The 24971-nt window shown below is 48.0% G+C and overlaps 1 protein-coding gene, 1 non-coding gene and 1 pseudogene across 2 annotated transcripts; all 3 read left to right on the forward strand.

Annotated features, from left to right (window-relative positions):
- The first annotated feature begins 1639 nt into the window (after positions 1-1639).
- On the forward strand, positions 1640-2351 carry LOC144333651 (peptidyl-prolyl cis-trans isomerase A pseudogene; annotated as a pseudogene).
- A 242-nt stretch (positions 2352-2593) lies between these two features.
- LOC114672047 (small nucleolar RNA U13) lies at positions 2594-2696 on the forward strand. Its single transcript, XR_003722245.2, has one exon. It is a non-coding gene; the product is annotated as a small nucleolar RNA U13 (small nucleolar RNA).
- A 12791-nt stretch (positions 2697-15487) lies between these two features.
- Positions 15488-23325, forward strand: POMC (proopiomelanocortin). Its single transcript, XM_001082999.5, has 3 exons — positions 15488-15836; positions 19573-19724; positions 22498-23325. The coding sequence occupies exons 2-3, from the start codon at positions 19593-19595 to the stop codon at positions 23161-23163; spliced, it is 798 nt and encodes a 265-aa protein (XP_001082999.1). The 5' UTR covers positions 15488-15836; positions 19573-19592; the 3' UTR covers positions 23164-23325.
- Positions 23326-24971: the final 1646 nt, after the last annotated feature.

The following is a 24971-nucleotide window of genomic DNA, read 5'->3' on the forward strand; positions in this document are numbered from 1 at the left end:
GAGAGCTTGTGTCTTGTCGTCTGCTGAATGCTGCCTCCTAGTCAGTGCCTGGCACAGAGTCGGAGATTTGTGTTTTTTTGTTCTGTTTTGTTTTGTTTTTTGGAGACAGAGTCTCACTCTGTTGCCCAGGCTTGAGACGGCTCACTGCAACCTCCACCTTCCAGGTTCAAGTGATTCTCGTGGCTCGGCCTCCCAGGCTTCTGGGATTATAGCTGTGCACCACCATACCTGGCTAATGTTTTGTATTTTTAGTAGAGACAAAGTTTCACCATGTTGGCCAGGCTTGTCGGGAATTCCTGACCTCAGGTGGTCCCCCCTGCCTTGGCCTTCCAAAGTGCTGGGATTACAGGTGTGAGCCACCGCACCTGTCCTGTATTTGTTGAATGGATACTTGAATGATTGGGAGAGAATCTTAACATAATGCATCTTCCACTTACTGAGACCAGTTTCATTCTCAGGTCAGAGATCTCCCCAGTCTCACCCAGGCCAGTCCTCTCATATGTGCATAGCCCACACTGAAAGTCCCCAAAAGGGTGCGTATATGTTTGGATACAGAGCTACTGGCCCACAGAGTGTTGGCCCCTTAGGGATAATGAAACTGCAAAAATTATGACAGAAAAATCTGACATAGGAAAATTATGACAGTAAAAGAAATCTGACCTAACTGATTTGATCTTGCGTCTAACCTCCAACCTGTCCTTGTTCATTCCTGGATATAAGCCAAGCTAACTCTGGGAGGAATTTAGTTTGTAGTTTCACATTAAAGCAAGGATGATAATAGTCCTTCCCAAAACTATCCCCTCCTTGCTTGGGGAGTGAAACTGCCTTTGGAAAACTAACAAATTAGCCACAAGATTAAAAATTATGCATTTTTAGGGGTCATGCAGCCAGAGGCCGCAAGATTCCTAACCTCCCTAAATGCTCCTATAGATAACACCACTATTATAAAACCTAAGATTGGTGTTCAAGGTATTTTCAGATCCTGCATTCTGATGAAACAGTTGGTACCCCACAGACTGGTAAACTGGCTCAACTACTTTTGTGATCCTGCCCAGGAACTAAAGACAGCAAGAAGACAGCTTCAATCCCGTATGAGTTTATCGCTGACGCAATCAATCTGCGTTCCTCATTCCCTAGCTTCCTGCCCACCAAATTATCCTTAGAAACCCTAGTCTCCACGGCTGGGTGTGGTGGCTTATGCCTGTAATCCCAGCACTTTGGGGGGCTGAGGCGGGCGGATCACCTGAGGTCATGAGTTCGAGACCAGCCTGACCAACATGGTGAAACCCCATCTCTACTAAACACAAAAAATTAGCTGGGTGTGGTGGTGCATGCCTGTAGTCCCAGCTACTTGGGAGGCTGAGACAGGAGAATCACTTGAACCCAGGAGGCGGAGGTTGCAGTCAGCCGAGATTGCACCATTGCACTCCAGCCTGGGCAACAAGAGGAAAACTCTGTCTCAAAACAAAAACAAAAACAAAACCAAAAAAACCCTAGTCTCCAAATTTTGGGGGAGGCTGGTTTGAATAATAACAAACTCTTGTCCTTCTGCTTGGCTAGCCCTGTGATGATTAAACTATTTCTCTGTTGCAAAAACCTGCTGTTCTCCGTGCATTGGCTTTTCTAGGCAACAGACAAGATGAAGCCATTGGGCAATTATAGTATGACCCATTATTGCTCTGGGAAGCTTTTAGAATTTGAAGGCAGAGGGTCACTGGCCCATGCAGGAGTAGGTCTTAACCCCGCCAAGGCCCAAAGTTACACTGAGGAAAGGAGACAGTGGAAGCAGAGGTAAGTAAAGGATACTGGCTTCTCCAGACACCACTGCTGCCTGGAGCCCTCTGTTACCAGCCATAGTCAACCCCACCATGTTCTTCAACATTGCCATTGATAGTAAGCCTTTGGACTGTGCTTCCTTTGAGCTGTTTGCAGATGAAGTTTCAATGATAGCAGAAAACTTTTATGCTCTGAGCACTGGAGAGAAAGGCTTTGGTTATAAGGGTTCTTGTGTTCATAGAATTATTCCAGGGTTTGTGTGTCAGGGTGGTGACTTCACAAACCATAATGGCACTGGTGGCAAGTCTGTCTACAGGGAGAAATTTGATGATGAGAACTCCATCATGAAGCATAGAGGCCCTGGCATCTTGTCCAGGGCAAATGCTGGACCCAACACAAACGGTTCCCAGTTTGTCATCTGCACTGCCAAGACTGAGTGGTTGGATGGCAAGCATGTGGTCTTTGGCAAGGTGAAAGAAGGCATGAAGATTGTGGAGGCCATGGAGTGTTTTGGGTCCAGGAATGGCAAGACCAGCAAGAAGATCACCACTGCTGACTGTGGACAACTCCAGTAAATTTGACTTGTGTTTTATCTTCATCTCCTGACCATTCCTTCTATAGCTCAGGAGAGCACCCCTGCTCCCCATTTGCTCACAGTATCTTATGGTCTTTGTGCTCTCGCTGCAGTTCTTTGGGTTCCATATTTTCCTTATTCCCTTCCACATCTAGCTGGATTGCAGAATTAAGTTTATGATTATGAAATAACACCCATAAAACAAAAATATATCATCTGAGGTCAATTAAATAGTGCTCCCAGTTCCTCCTGTGGTTCATACTCATGGTGATTGAGTTTTCATGCTACGGTGTGAAATGTGCCTCCTCAAACCTTGCTACCACATCAGCACATTACCTGGCTGATGTGAAAAAAAAAATGCTCCCTCAAAAATAAATGACATAAAAGAAAGAAGGGAAATTGTTACAGATCTAGAAAGACTTCAGAAACATATCAATCAAATGCAATATATGGACCTTGCCTGGATCCAGATTGGAACAAAAAAAAGTAACAGGGCACTTAAAACAAGCGGGAAGTCTGGGTGTGGCGGCTCACACCTGTAATCCCAGCACTTTGGGAGGCCCAGGTTGGCAGATCACCCGAGGTGACCTGGTCAACATGGTGAAACCTCATCTTTACTAAAAATACAAAAATTAGCTGGGCGTAGGGGTGGCTACCTCTAGTCCCAGCTACTAGGGAGGCTGAGGCAGGAGAATCGCTTGAACCCGAGGTTGCAATGAGCTGAGATCATGCCACTGCACTCTAGAACAGATGACAGAGCAAGACTCTGTCTGAAAAAAAAAAGTGAGAAAGTTGAACACAGTCCAGATGTAAGTGAAGAAAGAAGATGTAAGATGAGATGAAGGTTTTGTTGACTTCTTTGAGTTTGCTCTTGAGTCTTTGGGTTATTTTTGAAAGTTCTGTCTCTCAGCAATCCATGCAAAGTATTTATAGAGATGATGACATGATGGTTGGGATTTGTCTTACAACTTTCAAAAAAAATCTTGGAGGGAATATTTAAAGCAAGAATAACAAAAGGTTGATGACTGGTGGGCACATGGGTTCACTGTATGTGGGTTCTCTCTATATTTTGTGTGTTTGAAAATTCCCTAAGAAGCAAAAAAAAAAAAAAAAAAAAAAAAAAAAAAAAAAAAGGAAAGGGCAACTACTCAAAAGGGGAATTTGATTTCTTTTTTTTTTTTTTTTTTGAGACGGAGTCTCGCTGTGTCACCCAGGCTGGAGTGCAGTGGCGCGATCTCGGCTCACTGCAAGCTCCGCCTCCCGGGTTTACGCCATTCTCCTGCCTCAGCCTCCGAGTAGCTGGGACTACAGGCGCCCGCCACCACGCCCGGCTAGTTTTTTGTATTTTTAGTAGAGACGGGGTTTCACCATGTTAGCCAGGATGGTCTCGATTTCCTGACTTCGTGATCCACCCGCCTCGGCCTCCCAAAGTACTGGGATTACAGGCTTGAGCCACCGCGCCCGGCCTGGGAATTTGATTTCTTAAGAGAGAAGCTGTTTTTTATATTTTTTGAATGAAGTGTCTAAAACAGAGATTCTCAGCTTTATTACATATTCCTCCAGTGTGTAATAACATATATTATAATGCACACTGTGCATTGTGTGAACAAAGTTCACAGTTCAGCGAAAGTCGATCCACCAGGCAAGATACAGAACATTTCCATCACCGCAGAAAGTTCCTGGGAACTTTTCTAGCCACTCCCCATTTGAATAGCTTCCTTTTGCCTGTTCTCACACTTCATGAAAATGGAATCACAAGGTAAGTTGTCTTTTGTCTGGATTCTTTTATGCAACATAATGGTTTGAGATTCATTCATGGTGTCACACGTATCAGTAGCTCCTTTCTATTGCTGAGTAGTATTCCAGCCTATGAATACACCACAATTTGTTTACCCATTTTCCTCCAAAATCATAACTTTTAAAATAACAGTTTTGAGGCCAGGCATGGTGGCTCACACCTATAATCCCCGCACTTTGGGAGGCCGAGGTGGGCAGATCACCTGAGGTCAGGAGTTCGAGACCAGCCTGACCAACATGGTGAAACCCCATCTCTACTAAAAATACAGAAATTAGCCAGGCATGGTGGTGTGTGCCTGTAATCCCAGCAACTTGGGAGGCTGAGGCAGGAGAATTGCTTGAACCTGGGAGGCGGAGGTTGCCGTGAGCCAAGATTGAACCACTGCACCCCAGCCTGGGATGACAAGAGCAAAACTCCGTCTCAAATAATAATAATAATAACAGTTTTGAGATATAATTAATACCCATTCAATTGACCTACTTAAAGTATACAATAAAATGGCTTTTTAGTATATTTACCAAGCTGTGTAACTATCATCAATTTTAGAACATTTTCATCAGTACAATAAAGACACCTGTACCCGTGTGCACTTCTTAAGTGACTGCTACACTAAAAACTCAGATTTCACTGCTGAAGAACTCATCCATGTAACCAAAAACCACATGTACCTCAAAAACTATTAAAATAGGTTGGGGCAGTCACTCACGACTATAATCCCAGCACTTTGGGAGGCTGAGGCAGGAGGATCACTTGTGGTCAGGATCAGCCTGGCCAACATGGTGAAACACCATCTCTACTAAAAACACAAAAATTAACCGGGTGTGGTGGCACATGCCTGTAATCCTAGCTACTCAGGAGGCTGAGGCTGGAGAATTGCTTGAACCTGGGAGGCATATGTTACAGTGAGCTGAGGTCGTGCCACTGCACCCCAGCCTGGGCGACAGAGTGAGACTCCATCTCAAAAAACAAACAAAGCAAAAACTATTGAAATTAAAAAAAAAAAAAAAAAAGAAACCTGTATCCATTTGCAGTCACTCTCCATTTCCCATTGACACTCCCAACTCTGAGCAACCACTAATCTACTTCCTGGCTCTATGGATTTGCCTATTCTGGGTATTTCATATAAGTGGAATCATACAACATGTGACCTTTGGTGTCTGACTTCTTCCAATTAGCGTCATGTTGTTTTAAATATGCATACATGTTGTAGTATATATCAGTATTTCATTTCTTTCTTTCTTTCTTTTTTTTTTTTTTTGAGACAGAGTTTTGCTCTTGTTGCCCAGGCTGGAGTGCAATGGCACGATCTTGGCTCACTGCAACCTTTGCCTCCCGGGTTCAAGCGAGTCTCCTGCCTCAGCCTACTGAATAGCTGGGATTACAGGTGTGTACCACCATGCCCGGCTAATTTTGTATTTTTAGTAGAGACGGGATTTCTCCATGTTGGTCAGGCTGGTCTCGAACTCCCGACCTCAGGTGATCTGCCCACCTCGGCCTCCCAAAGTGCTGGGATTACAGACGTGAGCCACCACACCCGGCCAGTATTTCATTTTTTTGTTCTCAAATAATATTTCATTATAAGGATTTGTCACTTTTTATTTATCCATTCATCAGTAGGTAGACATTTGGGTTGCTACCACTTTTTGGCTCTTATGAATAATGCATCTGTGAGCATACAAATTTTATCAAAATTTGTGAAAAAATGTTTGAGTATACACCTAGGAAGGGAATTCGTGGGTCATATGGTAACTCTATGCTTAACATTTTGAGGAACTGCCAAACTCTTTGCCAAAGTGGTAATATTTTACATTCCCATTGGCAGCAAAATAACCTTTTAAGAGTAAATAAGTAAGTAGTGAGATCTTATTTATTATCTTTAAATGAAATTCATTGATAATATAACCTTCTTGTGTTCATAATACACAGAAAAATAACTTCGACCTGAAAGTTGAACTATAATATAAAGGATAAATTAAAGGAACATAATTTATACATGTTTTTGTTTTGTTTTTTGAGACAGAGTCTCACTCACTCTGTTGCCCAGGATGGAGTGCAGAGGCACAATCTCAGCTCACTGCAACTTCTGCCTCCCGGGTTCAAGAGATTCTCCTGCCTCAGCCTCCCAAGCAGTTGGGATTACAGGCACGCACCATCATATCCTGCTAATTTTTTGTATTTTTAGTAGAGACGGGATTTTGCCATGTTGGACAGGCTGGTCTTGAACTCCTGACTTCAAGAGATCCACCCACCTTAACATCCAAAACTTTTGGGATTATAGGTGTGAGCCACCACACCCAGCCAATACATGTTTTTTGAAATGAGATGTTGAAGTCAGAGACTGGCCTTCCAGGCGGATTAGACCTGGCCTGGAAGGGTTTCCCCCAAGGAGTCTGCCAAAGGCTCCAGCCCCAGCCCCTCAATGGCACCAAGGACAGCTGCCTACGAGGATGTTGGGAAAGGAATCACTTTCAACTGCACATAAAGGTTTTGGACAGTGTGTTAAAAACAAACCAACTACCTTTCAAACCCATTTCAGGGGTCCTTGCGCCCTTGCCATCAGACATACACACGCACACACACATACACGTGCGTGCACACGCACAGACGCATGCAGAGTCATGGGCTCTTTGAGCTGCTGCATAGCAGGTCACTGTGCACTGGCTCTGCCCAGCCTGGTGTCCCTCTCCTGGGGCAATGGGACTGAGGGCACAGTGAGGGCTCTTTGGGCCGCAGGTGGGCTGCTTACATTTGCCGTCCTGGCTGCTCCATTCCTTTGAGCAGCAGGCACGGAAATGGAAGACGGGCACCTAACAGGGGCGGGGGCTTGAGAGGGGGACTAAGCTGAGTGCCTGTAAAAAGGCCACTTCAAGCCCCCTCCACACAGCCATTGTTGGGTCTGGAGGAAGGAGGACCGCTCAGAAGCTTCTGAATGCCACCCTGTGATGCGCTCACTAATGGATGTGCATTAGTGGTGTCCTTCCTGGCCACCACGTCAGTCTCCCTACCTCAACTGCTCGCTGGAGAACTCTGCATTCTTCTGGAAAAGCAGCAGTCGTGCTCAAGGCTCTAACAAAGGCCTGTCCCCCACAAAAGGACCATTATGATCACCACTGAGTCAGAGTGGTGGCCGCTGGCACCTGAGCTCTGTCTGGAAAGAGCGGCAGCAGGGACGTCATCTAGCAGGGGCTGGTGTGTCTGTTAACAGTGTCCACAACATCTTCAGCAAAGACACCACTTCCAGGAAGTCTACTTGGATTGCAGAGGAGCAAGCCTTCAGTGTGAAAAAAGGGCTTGGGATAAGGGAGTGGTTCTAAAAGAATACATGTGGCTCCACATGGCAATACACCCAGGTGTAATAAGCTCAGGGTAAGAGAGCACCTGCCATTGCCGATGCAGGACTGTGCACACAAACTTACAGGCTCTCTACTGGGGTGTCCCACGGAACCGGCCCTGTGTGAGGAGCGGCTTCAGAGGGTTCTTTGACCAGGGCTGGCCTTCCACAGGTCACTTGGACCCCGTGGGTGGCTGCCTATAGCAGGAGTGTTGGTAATTAGTGGCCCCATTGGTTTCTTCTGGGATTCAGAGTGAACAGAGCAGTGAACTGGCCCACCCACATGTGGAGACTGGAGCAGATTTTCAGAGAGAAACAGGACACAAGAAAGGCCAGAGAGAAGGACAGAGCTTAGCTCCTCAGCCCAGAGGACTCTGCTGTGCCCAATAGGGGCCACTTTCTGGAAGACTATTCCTTGTTTGTTTTTTAATCACAGAGCTTGACTCTAGATCTGAGCCTAAAATCATAGAATGACAGACCTGAAAGGGACCACATCCTCCCCGCCCCCATTGTTCAGATGAGGAGGCTGAGAGGCCTGGAGGTGGGGTGGGAGTGCAGGTGAGGGGGGTGACTGGCCCAGGTCCCTGAGTCTGCTGGCCACAGAGCTGGGGCAGAACCCAGGTCACCTCACCCCCTCCCACTGCTTCTTCCTCCACTCTTTTTTTTTTTTTTTTTTTTGAGACAGGGTTTGGCTCTGTTGCCTAGATTGGAGTGCAATGGCATGATCACGGCTCACTGTGGCCTCCACCTCCTGGGTTCAAGGGATCCTCCCACCTCAGCCTCCCAAGGAGCTGGGACTACAGGCGTGCGTCACCACACCTGGCTAATTTTTTTTTTGTATATATATATATATATATATATATATATATATATATATATATATATGCTTGTAGAAATGGGGTTCCACCGTATTACCCAGGCCCTTCCTCCACTCTTGACTCTGCTTTGGGCCCTGAGGGTGCTGAAAACCTGCTCTAGGGAGGGGCATGGACTCTGGCCCTCTCCCTGTGCTCTGCGGCACCCAGACCAAGCAGACCTTGGCCCAGACTGCTGCACTAATGCGCGCATTAGTGGATAAAAGCAGTCTCAAGGGTCTCTTCACGAGGCCCCTTTGGCTGGAATAAAGCAAATTAAAACCCCATTCAAAGGTCAATTGAAATCTCTTTCATTCCAGTTCTCTGCACAAATTGATTCCTCTTTGCCCTTGAGGTCAAACCGAAGGCTGGTGAAGTGGCCCAGCTGCAGCGCTGAATGGGAGAAGCTCAATGAAAAGGCTGAGACTGGGGAGGGCATGTTGCAGGGATGAAGCGGGGCAGTGGGATCCGCCTGAATTGTTGGGCCATCTGGGGCACCAATAACCCTGTCCTCTGCTGTGCTTCAGGCTTCAGGTCCTTTTCTGGAGGCAGTTCCATGTCTGCCCTGCAAACCCCATCGGGCTTCCCTCAGAGAGATTCTTAATTAGGGTTTCTGTTGACAATTGTGGGTGCCCAGAGAACGTTTCCTCCCTTCACTCTGCCTCTGAAGTTTTGTTGAAAATCAACTGCTAATAGACAGATTAATAGGGGAACAAGATAAACAAATTAATTTCATGTGTATAGCACGGCAGAATGGCGGGAGAATGATTACCCAGTAACTCAGTGAGGTCTAGATGCCTGCATGTATTTCTTGATAGGGGAAGGGAAAATGAGGGGCATTTGAGTAAATGATTTTCTAGGAAAGTGAATGCGTCCAAGGAACAATGGCCTGGGACAAAGTTCCTCTCTATTCTTTGGGTAGTTGGTGTGAAGGTGAGAAACAGAAAAATCACTGTGAAAGCAGCCTGTCTTATTACACAGGTAACCCCCCAGGCTATCTCTGGGAGTTGCCCTCAGAGAAACGGATGAAAATTCTGTCTGGAGGTGGTGATACTCCCAGTCTCTTCTCAGGTGGTTAATCTTTCTTTCCTGGCTATTTGATGAGATTTGTATGAAGGGAGCCTTCAGACAATTGCATTTCTTTTGGGAAGAAGTTTCCTTAGTCAGATATGGAAATGCCAAAGACAGTACCTTCTGGTGTTTTGGAAAAAATCAGAAAGACAGGGAGTGAGGGGAAGGTCAGGGCAAGATTTTGAAGGTTCTTCGAAGAACTGAAGCTGCTTCTTTAGTTCCATATTTTGGGGACATTTTCTGAACCCCAGTGCAATTTTAGCAGTAGTCAGGATTTCTTGAATGTGCACATAAAGGGGAAGATACCGGACTATTTCTCATTCAGACACAATGAAGAGGAGACACTTCCCTGTTTCAGGTTCATGTGTCCTACAGAGGGAGTACGGAAATGTTACTGGAAAGGAACCCCAATCTGGACCCCAAGAGAGGGTCCTTGGATTTCACACAAAAAAGAATTCTGGGCAAGTCCATAGAGTAAAGTGAAAGCAAGTTTATTCATTAGGAAAGGAAAGGAATGAAAGAATGGCTACTCCATGGGCAGAGCAGCCTGGAGGGCTGCTGGTTAACTTTTTTTTTTTTTTTTTTTTTTTTTTTTTTTTTTTGAGACAGAGTCTCACTCTGTCACCCAGGTTGGGGTGCAGTGGCGCGATCTTGGCTCACTGCAGTCTCCACCTCCCAGGCTCAAGCAATTCTCTGCCTCAGCCCCCTCCTGAATAGCTGGGATTACAGGCGTCTGCCACCATGCCCGGCTAATTTTTGTATTTTTAGTAGAGATGGGGTTTCACCATCTTGGCCAGGCTGGTCTTGAACTCCTGACCTCATGATCCACCCACCACGACCTCCCAAAGTGCTGGGATTACAGGCCTGAGCCACCACACCCAGCCTGGTTAACTATTTTTGTGGTTATTTCTTGATGGTATGCTAGACAAGGGGTGGATTATTTATCCCTCCCCTTTTTAGACCATATAGGGTAACTTCCTGACATTGCCATGGCATCTGTAAACTGTCATGGCACTGGTGGGAGTGTAGCAGTGAGGAGAACCAGAGGTCACTCTCAGTGGCCGTCTTTGTTTTGGTGGGTTTTAGCCAGCTTCTTTACTGCAACCTGTTTTATCAGCAAGTTCTTTATAACCTGTATCTTGTGCCGACCTCCTATCTCATCCTGTGACTTAGAATGCCTTAAACATTGGGAATACAGCCAAGTAGGTCTCGGCCTCATTTTACCCAGCCCCTATTCAAGATGGAGTTGCTCTGGTTCAAATGCCTCTGACAAAGAGGGTTTTAGAGAATTATGAGTTTCTGCAAACTGAGGGTTAAGAGGGAGAGGGTCTCCCTTCCTCATTCATCCCCTTCTACCCTCGCTCTACAAATATTTTTCAAGCACCAACTCTCTACCAGGCACTGATAATGGTAGCTGTGTCCTTGCAGGCAACGGGCACCAGCTGAGCAGCCCCAAGGGCCCCTCTGGACCAAACAACAGCAGGAATGAAGAGGCCCTGGCTGAGCCTAAGGAGCACCAAGAAGGGACACTTGTTATTCCATGAGGCAGGGATGGCAGCTGCCCCCAGCTTGTCCATGGAGACTATGGAGAGAGAGTGAAGAAGGGTGTGCCAGGGAGGAGTTGGGGCTCCTCGCTCAGATCCTCAAAGCATGAATTGGTGCTTGCTCCAGCAAGGTCCCCAAAACACAGACACGAGGCAGCTTCATCCCTAAGTCTTCTCTTCTCCCAGTGTAATGTCCCCCATTACCAGCCCCAGTACCTGGAGGCTGACAGCAAGGTCACCCTCCTTGTACCTCCTCACCCATTGCCCCATGTTGGGCTCTCTGCCACCCTGTCCTTGTTGCTGTCCTCTCAGTCATCAGCCTCCCCTGCACCTGCCCTTGTAACGCACTCACAGGCTGGTGACATCTCTTTTCCAATTAAAACCTCAAAGGTGAAAAGCTGGGATGATGAGAGCAGCCCCAGCCCTACGTCTACGGCCACCTGGCATGCCCGCAGCCAGGTGCAGGTGAATCGCCCTGGCCCCAGGAGTCCTCACAAGCAGGGTCTCCCAATGAGCCCATCAGCTACCCTGTCCAAAAGACCCTGTGTCTGCTCCTGTCTTACTTCCTTTCCTCCTTTCTTCCCTCCTTCCTTCTTTCATTTCTTCCTTCCTTCCTTTCTTCCCTCCCTCCCTCCCTCTCTCCTTCCTTATCTTCCTTGCTTCCTTCGTTCCTTCCCTCCTCCCTTCCTTTATTTCTTCCTTCCCTCCCTTCCTTGCTTCTTCCTCCCTTTCTTCCTCCTTCCCTCCTCCCTTCCTTTATTTCTTCCTTCCCTCCCTTCCTTCCTTTTTCCTTCCTTCCTTCCTTTTTCCTTCCTTCCTTCCTTCCTTCCTTCCTTCCTTCCTTCCTTCCTTCCTTCCTTCCTTCCTTCCTTCCTTCCTCTTCCCTCCTCCCTTCTCACCAGCACTCCCATAGTATTAAGGTTAAGGGCTAGCAGTTGTACAGGACTAACTAGGAGTCAGGCCCTGCTCTAAGAGCTTTATAGGAATTGTCCCCTTTAATCCATATGACAGGCAGTGGTCAAGCTGGACAAACAAAAAGAAGCTTTTGAACCCCTGAAATATCATAGGCAGGAAAAAAACAAGAAAATACTCAGGTGCAAATCTTGGCTATTATGCAAAAGGAATGCTAACACAGAGAACAGACCAAGAGCCCAGAGGATGGAACCAAGAGCTTCGGAGAATCATTCTAGGCAGCGGAACTGCATCCTGAAGGAACTGGTCACGTGGTCACGTGTGCCAGGCTGGATTTCAGAATTTCTTTTTTTCTCTTTTTCTTCTTCTCCTTCTCCTTCTTCTTTTTTGAGATGGAGCCTTGCTCTGTTGCCCAGGCTGGAGTGCAGAGGCGCAATCTTGTCTCACTGCAACCTCCGCCTCCCAGGTTGAAGTGATTTTCCTGCCTCAGCCTCCCAAGTTGCTGGGATTACAGGCACGCACCACCATGCCTGGCTAATTTTTGTATTTTTAGTAGACATGGGGTTTCACCATGTTGATCAGGCTGGTCTCGAACTCCTGACCTCATGATCTGCTCACGTCAGCCTCCCAAAGTGCTGGGATTATAGGTATGAGCCACCACACCTGGCCCTTTCTGCCATCTTTATCCTTAATCCTACATTACCCTCCACCCACATTCACCATTTAATTCATAGAGTTTTGTTTTTTTTTGAAACGGAGTCTTGCTCTTGTCACCCGAGCTGGAGTGCGGTGGCACGATCTTGGCTCACTGCAACCTCCGCCTCCCGGGTTCAAGCAATTCTCCTGCCTCAGCTTCCGGAGTAGCTAAGACTATAGGCACGTGCCATCATGCCTGGCTAACTTTTGTATTTTTAGTAGAGACGGGTTTTCACCATGTTGACCAGACTGGTCTGAAACTCCTGACCTCAGGTCATCTGCCTACCTCGGCCTCCCAAAGTGCTGGGATTACAGGCGTGAGCCCCTGTGCCTGGCTGAGTTGTGTTGTTTTTATGCCAGGACCAAATAGAAAAATCCACAAAAATAGTGGAGTGATTTCAAAAGCATGCTTTTCTCAGTAACTAACATAATAAGATGACAAATAGTTGGCAAGGATATAGGTAGAGCAAGGATATAGAATATTTGCGAATATACAGAGTCACAGAATACAGCGCAGTGAGACACTTCTTTTGGAGTGCACACGAAGCCCTAATCAAAATGAACCCTCTGTTTATCTGTTAAGCAAGCCTCAAAAAATTTTCAAGATCTGAAATCAAACAGAGCATGTTCTCTGACTACTAGGGAATTAAGCAAAAAATTAGTTTAAAAACATGACTGGAACATCCCCAAGGTTTAGAAGTTTTTTCTTTTTTTCTAAGTTGGTGGTATGAATTGGAAGGGTTAGAAGTTAAGCAGAATATATTTTAATAACCTATAGGTCAAAGAAGACATCTCAATGAAAATAAAAAGATATTTTAAACAAATGGTAATCGAAATGTGACATATCAAAAGTTGTGGGATGCATATAAAGCTGTACTTAGAAAATATGGCCATAAATACATATGTAAAAGAAAGAAGAAAGGAGCCGGGCACAGTGGCATGCATCTACAGTCCCAGCTACTAGGGAAGCTCAGGGGGATCACTTGAGCCCAAGAGTTGAAGACCAGCCCAGGAAATGTAAAAAAAAAAAAAAAAAAAAAAAAAAAAAAAAAAAAGAGGGGAAAAAATGGTTCAGTATCAATTATCTAAGTTAAAGTATTTATTTAATTTCCAACTCATGAGTACAGAAAAAGAATAGCTAATTAAACCCGTAGACATAGAAGGCAAGAAATAATAAGAGTAAAAATTTCAGAAATATGAAAAAGTGTACATATAGTACAGAAAATTAACAGAACAAAATGCATTATTAAAAAGACTAATAAAGTGGATAACCCCCTAAGAAAACTAATCAAGAGTCCAGGCACGGTGGCTCATGCCTGTAATCCCAGCACTTTGGGAGGCTGAGGCAGGTGGATCACCTGAGGTCGGGAGTTTGAGACCAGCATGACCAACATGGAGAAACCTCATCTCTACTAAAAATACAAAAAATTAGTCGGGTGTGTTGGCACATGCCAGTAATCCCAGTTACTTGTGAGGCTGAAGCAGGAGAATTGCTTGAACCCGGGAGGCGGAAGTTGTGGTGAGCCGAGATGGCGCCATTGCACTCCCGCCTGGGCAACAAAAGTGAAACTCTGTCTCAAAAAAAACAAAACAAAACAAAACAAGGTAAATAGTCAAGAAATAAGAGGACACACAAATAACCAATATCAGAGATGAAAAGGGACAAAACTATAGATCCCAGATGCTTAAAAGATATAATAAATAATTTTAAGCCCATAAATTAAATAATTTCGATGAAATAGACAAATTCCAAGAAATACACATCTGACTAAAACAGCCACATGCACTGACAAGATGGGGATGGACTTTTGTGGAAGTCAGAGGAGGTCATACCTCATGCCCCTGGTAAGAAAAGTGGCCAAAGAGAGCTTCAGAGAACAGGGACCGATGGATGGGCTACATCCTGATGTCAGTCAAGCTCCTGGATGGCTGGAGAGAGGAAGGATGTTCTAGTTAGGGAAACAGTTTGGACAATGGAGACCCAGGAAAGCCACGTTCTAGCAGTGTGAATGTTTGTGCATGCTGAAGTGCCAGGATGCAAGGTGGAGAACTGGGAAATGGCCCTGGAAAGGGGCCAAGGCTGGGTGATGAAGCGCCTTGTCTACTGTGGAGGAGCTTGGATCTCTCTTGTGGTCCAAAAGGAAAGGATTGCTGAATGTAAAGCCAATGTCACCAGAAAAGTTGAATCCACAAGAGAGTCCTGGAGTCTAAAAGAGCATCTCATGGGGAATCAGGAAAGTTCTGGCATTTGGCAGATTAAGCAAGTGTCTTCATTTGAAGTACAGTTTAGTCCCAATACTCCCTCTCACACCCACCACATCGCACATTTGGTTTTCTGTATTTACTCCAGGTTAAGGTAGAGTCTCTTACGCTTGGTTTGAGTGCTGTCCTCTTCTCTCTGGTCTGACATTTGGAACAAAAGCCAAGCCAGAACTCCAGGGCCAAGGGGGATGTTGAAAATTGTCTGAGTCCCCAGACCGCCCTGTCAGCACTTCAGCTGCTCTTCACAGCATCACCCTCTCTCTATTTAATGGTTTAAGGTTAACAGCACTTTTTCCTTGAGGCTTGGAGCACAGAAGGAAGCCTCCCCGAAACTAGGCCCTTGGAGAGCAGGCCCCGGGGGAGCAGTGTAGTTCACTTTCACACCCCCAAGACGGCTCCTGACCTCTGCTCCCTCCTCCCCTCCCAAAGTGGAACAGAGAAAATATGATTCCCCACAACTTCCACATCACGGTTTCCAAACAATGGGGAAATCGGAGGCCTCCCCGAGTGCGGACGGACACATTCCGTCTGCGGTGATATTTACCGCCGAATGAGAACCAGGCAGATGCCAGCCCCAGCACGCACGCGGGTAACTTCACCCTCGCCTCGAAGACCTCAGAGGCTGCCCGGCCTGCCCCACACCGGGGTGCTAAGCCTCCCGCCCGTCCTAAGCGGAGACCCAGCGCCATCCATAATTAAGTTCTTCCTGAGGGCGGGCTTCAGGTGCGCCTTCGGCAGGACAGTGCTAATTCCAGCCACTTTCCGGGCGCGTCTCCCCTGCGCTCTTCCCCCGTCTGGAAGCCCCCCTCCCACGCCCCGCGGCCCCCCTTCCTCGGGCCCGGGTTGTTGCTCGTGCGCTGCCGGGAAGGTCAAGGTCCCGCGCCCGCCAGGAGAGCTCGGTAAGTATATAAGGACAGAGGAGCGCGGGACCAAGAGACGGCGAAGGAGGGATAGAAGAGCAGCGACCGAGAGAGGCCGCCGAGCGTCCCCGCCCTCAGAGAGCAGCCTCCCGGCACAGGTAAGGGCGCAGCCGGGGGGAACCGCGCTCTTTCCCCGGGATTCCCTGTCCGCGTCCTCGCGATGCAGTCTGCCGGCTCCGGCTCCGAAGGCGGACCTGAGCGCCTCCGGCTCTCCGCGGTCCCGAGTTCTCGGCAAACTTTCTGTGCCGACTGCGGCGTGAGAAGCCGCCGGCAGCTGAGCTGGAGGGCCCACGTCCGGCCCCTGGGCGAACGGCCGCGGAGCTGCTGGCGCTGCCTCCAGAGAGCCGGCGGCCTCCGATCCCCCAAGGGCTCGTCGCGGTCTGGGTTCACGGCGCTCATGTGGGGAAACCGGGACCGCAGGCTGCTAGGGCCCCGGAGGCTCCGAGCGCCTGCTAGGAGGTCTTGGGACAGCCCGGTCTTTTTTTTTTTTTTTTTTTTTTTGAGACGGAGTTTCGCTCTTGTCGCCCAGGCTGGAAAGCAAAGGGGCGATCTCCGCTCACCGCAACCTCCGCCTCCCGGGTTCAAGCGATTCTCCCGCCTCAGCCTCCCGAGTAGCTGGGATTACAGACATGCGCCACCACATCCGGCTAGTTTTTGTATTTTTAGTAGAGACGGAGTTTCTCCATGTTGGTCAGGCTGATCTCAAACTCCCGACCTCAGGTGATCCGCCCGCCTTGGCCTCCCAAAGTTCTGGGATTACAGGCGTGAGCCACAGCACCCGGCCAGCCCGGTCTTTTAGTATCTCTTGCTCCCAATTTCCAGGATAGATGTCACTTCTTGAAAGTCAAATTTCATACACGCTCTCACAATTTAATGTTGGAAACGGGGCAGCAAAGAAAAGGATAAAAGTCATAGTGAACGCCCTACCTTCCAGATTTTTTTGGATTCAGACCCCTGAATCCTTGTTTCCCTGCCCACCTTAGCGCACCCGAGGTGGCCGCGCTATGATAAATTCCTGGGTCAATTACAATACAGAATAGTTGGGTCTCTTCTCTCCAAGACCTAGCTGGGGTTAAAAACAGGTGGCCGGGCGGGAGCTGTCCCAGGTCCTGAAATGCACTGTCCAGTTTCGGATGCCCTCAACAGAACCAGGGGCGGACCGTTTATGGCGCAGACCCTGGGTTCAGGGCGCAGGCAGCCATTTGGAATGATCAAGGCTCAGGTAAGGGGCGTTTCCAGTGAAGGAGAGACAGTCCATTTGGCATTTGGATTCCCCAAATTCTTCATGTTTAAATGGGGCAGGAAGGGTTCTTACAGAACGGCTGGAAGGAGCCAAGGAAAACAAAAGTGTGTGTGGATTTTTTTTGTCAGTTTATAAGTTATGCACAGATTATGGCCACTTTAATGACTTAATATTCCTTTGAAACTTTTGTTTTAGGACTCGATGCATGTATGTCATGGTGTGAGGACAAAATTCCGCCCCTGTGCTCCTCTAATCTTTACAGAAGGGCAAGGCTAGCGTGCAGTTTTAGAGTAACAAACAAAATGATTTGTTGAGCTCACACCTATGAAGTTCGAATAAGTGTAGTTCTACTAAAAAGTTTATCTTTGGATAAGCAAATTGCAAGTTTCTATTTTTCCAGAGCTTTCCATTTTTGGATTATAATACTTGCCCTACTTTAAAAAGTACAACATTTGATATTTCCCCAATAATTTGTTGCTTTAAGAAAATGACACAAAAAGGTAATATTTGTTCATTGTAGAAAACTGAAAATACACATAAGCAAATACACATATACATAAGCAAAATATACAATGCAAACACAAAATCATCTTTCAGGAAGGAATCTGAAACTTTAGCAATAGCCGCCATCTAACGGTTGAGCATCAGAATATAAGCTCTGAGAGGGTGGGAGTGAATATGTTACCAAATTGTACAACACAGCCCACAGGGCATAAGGAGGGGAAATGCTCTCTGGGGCTTTCCAGGAAGGCCTGAAGTCATTGCTTCTAGCAAATGGAAATCACTCCAGAGTAGTTATCTTTGATGACAATTGAAATATAGTTGAGGGAACCATTAGACCTGTATGATTTTATTTTTTTCCTCTACTAATATGTTACTTTACATTTGCATTTGGTGACATATGTAACTACCATTTTTCTGTGACTGTAACATCTGAGCATTTTTCAGAGCTAAATGTGCTACAGTCAACTTGGAGCTTTAATCTAATTGCCTGGTCCACCAAGTTCGGACTGTGTACTTTAACTGGATCACTGGCAGGCTACAATGGGAACAGCCTGTCTCTTGGAGCCAGGAGATGACCAAAGCTCATTCAGTTGCCCCTTTGGCAGAAGCGCCCCTGGGCCAGTCACTGGCTGCCAGCGCCATCTAATGGCTGCTCTGAAAATGCTCAGCCTTGCCAGGCAACGCTTCAGAAGCGAGCCCTGCGCTGGCCCAGCGCCTGGGGAATAGGGCAAGGGTGGGGCAGAGAGAAGGAAGTGGCCTCCTGAAGTAGACAATGAGCACTTCGGAGGACTTTCACTTCCAAAGCCTCCCCTATATAAAAAAGATTTGGCCAACGCCTCCCCAAATGAGAGATTTCTTTTAGGCAAACTTATTTTAAAATGCCAGCGTTCATTAGGAGTGACAAGACACTTAGTCATCCACACTTTAATGTGAATCACTTTTCTCATCTAATTACATTTCTTTCTAGCAGCTGGCTGAGAAGATCTTCTGAAATCCAAAATGATTGTCGGGTTGGTGGTGAGCTGATCTCAGTCCTCGAGATGGCTTCAGGGGGTCCACCTGGTTAAGGGAAATCTGGCAGTGTGAGGGTAGTGCTGGAGAAAGGGGTGGGCGCAAGGGACTAGAGGCATCATGGATGACCCCTCTTTACTGTCCCCTGGTGTCTTGACCTCAGCTTCTGCCCACAGGCACTTTCTGGATTCTTCAAAAGTATCTGCAGTGGCTGTTCCACCAGGAGGTAATTCCCTTCTGGTCTGTCTCTTTCACCTCCACACCTGCATCCTCTACAAATCCTGCCATTTTAGACCACATTTCAGAGATCTAGAGAACAAGACATCTGACATGTGATGTATTCAGAAGATGAGCCAGATTTAAAAGAACTGAAATCTGCTTTATAAATGAAGCTCTCCAAAGTTACTAGAGTCTGGATAATAGTGATCACCAGAGTAATTTGTGTGCAGGACATTAAATCAGGTTGCTTGAAATGCTGCCTAAATTGGCCAGTGGTTTTATTTGCTTTGCTGTCAACCCAATATTCATAGGAAATAGAGTTTCAGAGGAATGATAGGATCCTGGTGGAATAAAAGGGGAAAAGACCATCTTGAGCAGGAATTTCAGGGTCCTCTGTTTTTCCCAAGTTACTTTCACCCCTTAGATCTGGCATGTCAGAGCTACAGCTTCATGTAGTGAAACAGGAGAGTTCTCTGTTAGGAGCTTAGCCTTACCTTGTCACGAACATTAGAGTAATTGTCTCTCTTTGGGCTTCAATTTTCCCATCTCTCATGGGAGGGGCAGAACCAAGCAATCCCCAAAATAGCCTACAGCCTTAACCTTTTTAGGTGTCTCATTTTAATAGAAGACAACAGGGAAATGGCCACAGTTTCCCCAGGTCCATTTCTTCCTCCTTACCACAACTTATACCACCACCCTACTACACACCTCCTTTCTCAGCATTGCTCCTGTCCTTAAAATGCCTTTAACTCCACAAGAGAGCGTGTTGTTAATGTTGGCTCAAAGTCCTTCCTGATGAGTGGCCAACATTGTTTTGCTCCTTGCAGGGGTCCCACCAATCTTGTTTGCTTCTGCAGTGCCTCAGCCTGCCTGGAAGATGCCGAGATCGTGCTGCAGCCGCTCAGGGGCCCTGTTGCTGGCCTTGCTGCTTCAGGCCTCCATGGAAGTGCGTGGCTGGTGCCTGGAGAGCAGCCAGTGTCAGGACCTCACCACGGAAAGCAACCTGCTGGTACGTGGGCCATGACTGCCATCTTGGCTTAGACATCAGATGGGACCGGAGCTGGGAAAGCTCAAAAGAAAGGGGTGTGGGGAAAGGGAAATTCATTCCCAGTGATAGGCATGATTCAACCCAGGGCAGGAGCGAAACTTTGCAGTGAAGTAAGAAATGGGAGAAGGAATGAGGGAAGGAAGCAGCTTCAGGGAGAGGGGTTGAGTCCACAATTTCTGTTTAGTTATCCTTACTTCCTGCCCCATCTTCTATGGAGACCTTGAAACCCTTAAGCTAGAGATGGTGCTATAAGAACAATAATTGCCCCCTCAATCTATTCTGTACTTTAAATCTTTAGCTTCCCAAACTATTCCTTTTTAAGAAGCTCATATCACTTGCCATTTTCATTCCATATTTCTTACCCTTTTCTTTACTACCAGTTGCAAAACCAGCCAGGTAGTTCTTCAAATCATCTCTGGAAGAAGGAAAAACCAGGGAAATTTTTTTTTTTTTTTTCTCCTGTAATTGGTGCCAAATGTCTCATGCTACTTCTGGAGGACTGGCCTTCCCCCATGTCCCTCTGCAGTCTTTCCAGAGCATGTGAAGGCCCTTTGTGTCAGATAGGAGCTCCCTCCAGGTCACCACAGGGTGTATGTATCTGCATATGTGTGGGGGGTGTGTGTGTGTGTGTGTGTGTGTGTGTGTGTGTGTGTGTGTGTTGGGGGGCATAAATGAGTAATGATGCCAAATCCAGAGATTAAAAGGCACACTGAGACCAGGCAAGATGGCTTATGGCTGTAATCCCAGCACTTTTGGATGCTAAGATGGGAGGATTGCTTGAGCCCAGGGATTCAAGACTAGCCTGGGCAACATAGTGAGACCCCCATTTCTACAAAAAATAAAAACGTTAGCCAGGTGTGGTGGCATGTGCCTGTAGTCCCGGCTACTTGGGAGGTTCACTTGAGGCCAAGAGTTTGAGGTCACAGTAAGCTATGATTATGCCATCGTACTTCAGTTTGGGTAACAGAATGGGACCTTGTCTCAAAACAAAACAAAACAAACAAGCAAACAAAAAACCCACACTGTTATTATCAGTGACTGGGATTTTAATCCTGTTACCATCACCTGGCAGGTGCTGAGGGTGGAATGTACATAATTACATTCTGTGTATTTTGTCAGTGCAGAAGCTGAGTTAAGGTGAAGATAGAATGAGGTCCTCAAAGACACAGACCAATTTTCATGTGTAATATAAAATAGAAACGAAGAGTCCAGGGAATTCTGTGAGTTCCAGTTCAGAAAGACCCAAGAGTCTCTTGACTTGAGACACCCACTGCACAGCTCACCAGGGAGGGCGCACTGGACACAGTCAGGACACATGGGTTCTAGTCCCAGTCGTGAGCTGTGGGACCTTGACCAGGTCCTATCACCTCTCTGAGTCTCCTGTTTCATTATCCATCCAGGGGAGGGGAGTGTAAGTTAGTTTTTTCCATTGTTAACATTCCACAGAGCTGTAATTCTAAACACCTGGAGTCGGCAATGTCCAGCTCAACAGAGTGGGTAGAATCCTTTTATTTTCTCCTTTGCTATTCTCAAGTAAGAGAGCAGCCAGTGAGCTTTTCATCTTTTTATCACTGAAAACTCAAGGCTGCAACCTACGCAGCCATTTTCCTAAGCAAATATGTACCACAACTGAGTCCTCCAGGGACAAGGAGCAGAGACACAGGTTCCACAGATGGTGCAATGGAAATAACCCTGGCTTTCCACCCCTCCCTCCAGCCAGAATGAGATTACAGGGAAATGAGCTTGCCCCAGAGCTCACTGGGGGATCTCTCAGAGATCAGCTTAGAAGTCGTGAAAGAACCAAGGTGCAGTTTTGGAGGCTTAGTGCAGAGATGAAGCTGGGGTAGGGCATAAAGTAGGTTTTCCATCACTGAGGTAAGGTTGGGGCATTATTTAAAATATGTTTAAAAATATGGGCCCTAGTAGCCAGACTTCCATCACATGGAGAGATTGTCCCCCAAATTTCAGCCCCACTCCCCTCCTGGACTTGAATTAAACCATATGTATTTATTATATATATATATATTTATGAGATGGAGTCTTGCTCTGTTGCCCAGGCTGGTGTATGGAGTGCAGTGGTATGATCTTGCCTCACTGCAGCCTCTACCTCCCGGGTTCAAGTGGTTCTCCTGACTCAGGCTCCTGATACCTGGGATTACAGGCGCCCACCACCACACCCAGCTTATTTATTTATTTATGCTAGAGATGGTATTTCACCATAAATTGGCCATGCTGGTCTTGAACTCCTGACTTCAGGTGATCTGCCTGCCCTGGCCTCCCACAGTGTTGGGATTATAGGCATGAACCACTGCGCCCTGCCCTCAATATTCATTAAGTGCCAATAACTACCACCTGTCTGCCTTTCCTGGAGCCACTCCTTTATGTCAGGCATATAACAATAAGACTTTGGTCCTAGTCACAAAAGCTAGGAATGGCTAGATGGCTAGACAAACCATGGAATGGGATGGGGAGTTTGTTGCAGTTGCCAGGCAGAAGCATGCAGGGGATGGAACAAAAGAGTCGGTGGCAAGATCTTAGATGCCCACGAGTGCCAAGAAAGCAGGTGGGCAGACCTGCTCTGTAGGGAAGCCTCGACGCTTGACACGCCCGACATTGCGCCCTGTGTCCCCGGCACGTGGCGAGGGCAGCCAGGGCCTAGGCGCAGTGACGCGCGCAGTGGCCGGGCCGGGGTGCAGGGCACGGGCTGCCCTCATGCCCTCGCGTCTTCCCCCAGGAGTGCATCCGGGCCTGCAAGCCCGACCTCTCGGCCGAGACTCCGGTGTTTCCGGGCAATGGCGACGAGCAGCCTCTGACCGAGAACCCCCGGAAGTACGTCATGGGCCACTTCCGCTGGGACCGATTCGGCCGCCGCAACAGTAGCAGCGGCAGCGGCGCAGCGCAGAAGCGCGAGGACGTCGCGGCTGGCGAAGACAGCGGCCTGCTACCTGAGGGCGGCCCCAAGCCCCGTGGCGATGGCGCCGAGCCGGGCCCGCGCGAGGGCAAGCGCTCCTACTCCATGGAGCACTTCCGCTGGGGCAAGCCGGTGGGCAAGAAGCGGCGCCCGGTGAAGGTGTACCCCAATGGCGCCGAGGACGAGTCGGCCGAGGCCTTCCCCCTGGAGTTCAAGAGGGAGCTGACCGGCCAGCGGCCCCGGGCGGGGGATGGCCCCGATGGCCCTGCCGACGACGGCGCGGGGCCCCGGGCCGACCTGGAGCACAGCCTGCTGGTGGCGGCCGAGAAGAAGGATGAGGGCCCCTACAGGATGGAGCACTTCCGCTGGGGCAGCCCGCCCAAGGACAAGCGCTACGGCGGCTTCATGACCTCCGAGAAGAGCCAGACTCCCCTGGTGACACTGTTCAAAAACGCCATCATCAAGAACGCCTACAAGAAGGGCCAGTGAGGGCACATCAGGGCCCTGGGGCTACCCTCCCCAGGGAGGTCGACCCCAAAGCCCCTTGCTCTCCCCTGCCCTGCTGCCTCCCAGCCTGGGGGCGGTGGTCGCGGCAGATATTCAGCCTCTTAAAGCTGTCTGTAGTCAGGAAATAAAACCTTTCAAATTTCACATCCACCTCTGACTTTGAATGTAAACTGTGTGAATGAAATAAAAATACGTAGCCGTCAAATAACAGCAGCATGGATCGGAGGAGCACCGTGGTTTCCATGCGGTAAGCTATTTCCCGGGATGTAGTGAGCATGTAAGGAAAATGTGCTTCCTCCCCCTACCCCCAAATGGATCTTCAAGGGATCAGATAGTTTGGGTGAAGGCTCAGGGTGGCTCCAACACCTCTAGGATGGCCGTATTTTCCACACACTCCACTGAGTGGAAGACTGCTCAGCTAGCACACGTGCAAAGGCAGGATTCCTGCAAGAGTGACCCCGGGTGCTCAGGGGCTCCCCGGCTCCTGTCCACCTCCAAAAGCCAGTTGTACAGGTTGAGGCCTACCCACGCCTGGGAGGGCTCTGGACTGTCACGTGAGAAGTCTTGGTAATGTCTCCGGGGAACTGAGTCCTGACTGCTCCTGGCAATCCATAGGACCTTAGGCAAGTCTCTGAACTTCTCCAAAATTTAGTTCTGTCATCTATCCCTCCCTTCCCAGTATGAGGGTTATTGTGAAGATTAAAGGACAAAATGGACATAATCTTTTCATCACAGAAGCTAAGTGTGAGAGCTGAGAGTTGGTATCAGTTCCAATTTGCACTCCCAGGCTACTCACAGATACGCTCAAACATACGGTCTCTCTCACACTCATGGAGACACACGTCTGTTTTAATACAACATACTCTACACAGTTGCTTCTTCCAGCCCCTAGGGCTTAAGCCCTGATTGAGGCCCTCTGATCTCTCCTGCTATGCCCAAGCTCCTCCCTCCCCACATGTTTCAGCTCCAACCCTTCTCATCCTTAGTACTTCCCCCAGGCCTCTCTGATAACAGCTTCCTAACTAACCGGTCTCCTAGACTCCAGCCCTCTCCCCAGCCCATCATATATGAATTCTTCGTATTAGTGTATACAAAATCTTGCTTTCCCCCCCCCAACAGTCCCAGGCTCAAGAGTCAAAACAGTGCCCCCACCGCAATTTCTGTCAATTCCAAACTACTAAGCATGGTGGGCAGGACCCTTGTAGATGGGCACTCTCTCTTTACCAAACCCTGCTTCCCAAGTTTCCCTGGATGAAGGCGCTGCCTCACAGTTGCTGGTCTCCTCACAGGCCTCGCATCTTCCTATACCCTCTGCCTGGAATCCCCCACCCTCCCCTGCAATTTTGTTGTTGTTTTCAAGACAAAGTCTCGCTCTGTCACCCAGGCTGGAGTGCATGGCGCAATCTCAGCTCACTGTAACCTTTGTCTCCCGGGTTCAAGCGATTCTCCTGCCTCAACCTCCCAAATAGCTGGCATTACAGGCATGTGCCACCACGCCCAGCTAATTTTTGTATTTTTAGTAGAGACAGGGTTTCACCATATTGGCCAGACTGGTCTGGAACTCCTGACCTCACGTGATCTGCCCACCTCGGTCTCCCAAAGTGCTGGGATTACAGGGGTGAGCCACCACCCCTGGCTCCCCTACCATTTTGAATGCAACTCTCTTTTCAGTATGAACTCAGGCTCATGTCCACCTTTGTGGGGCAAGTGATGCCCTTTGCCAGGTGCCCTGTTCATTTTCAGTGTATCTGCCATCAGCCCCTTTCACACTAGAGGGCATGCTGTCCGGC

This window comes from Macaca mulatta, chromosome 13 (genome assembly GCF_049350105.2).
Source record: "Macaca mulatta isolate MMU2019108-1 chromosome 13, T2T-MMU8v2.0, whole genome shotgun sequence".
Taxonomy (NCBI): domain Eukaryota; kingdom Metazoa; phylum Chordata; class Mammalia; order Primates; family Cercopithecidae; genus Macaca; species Macaca mulatta.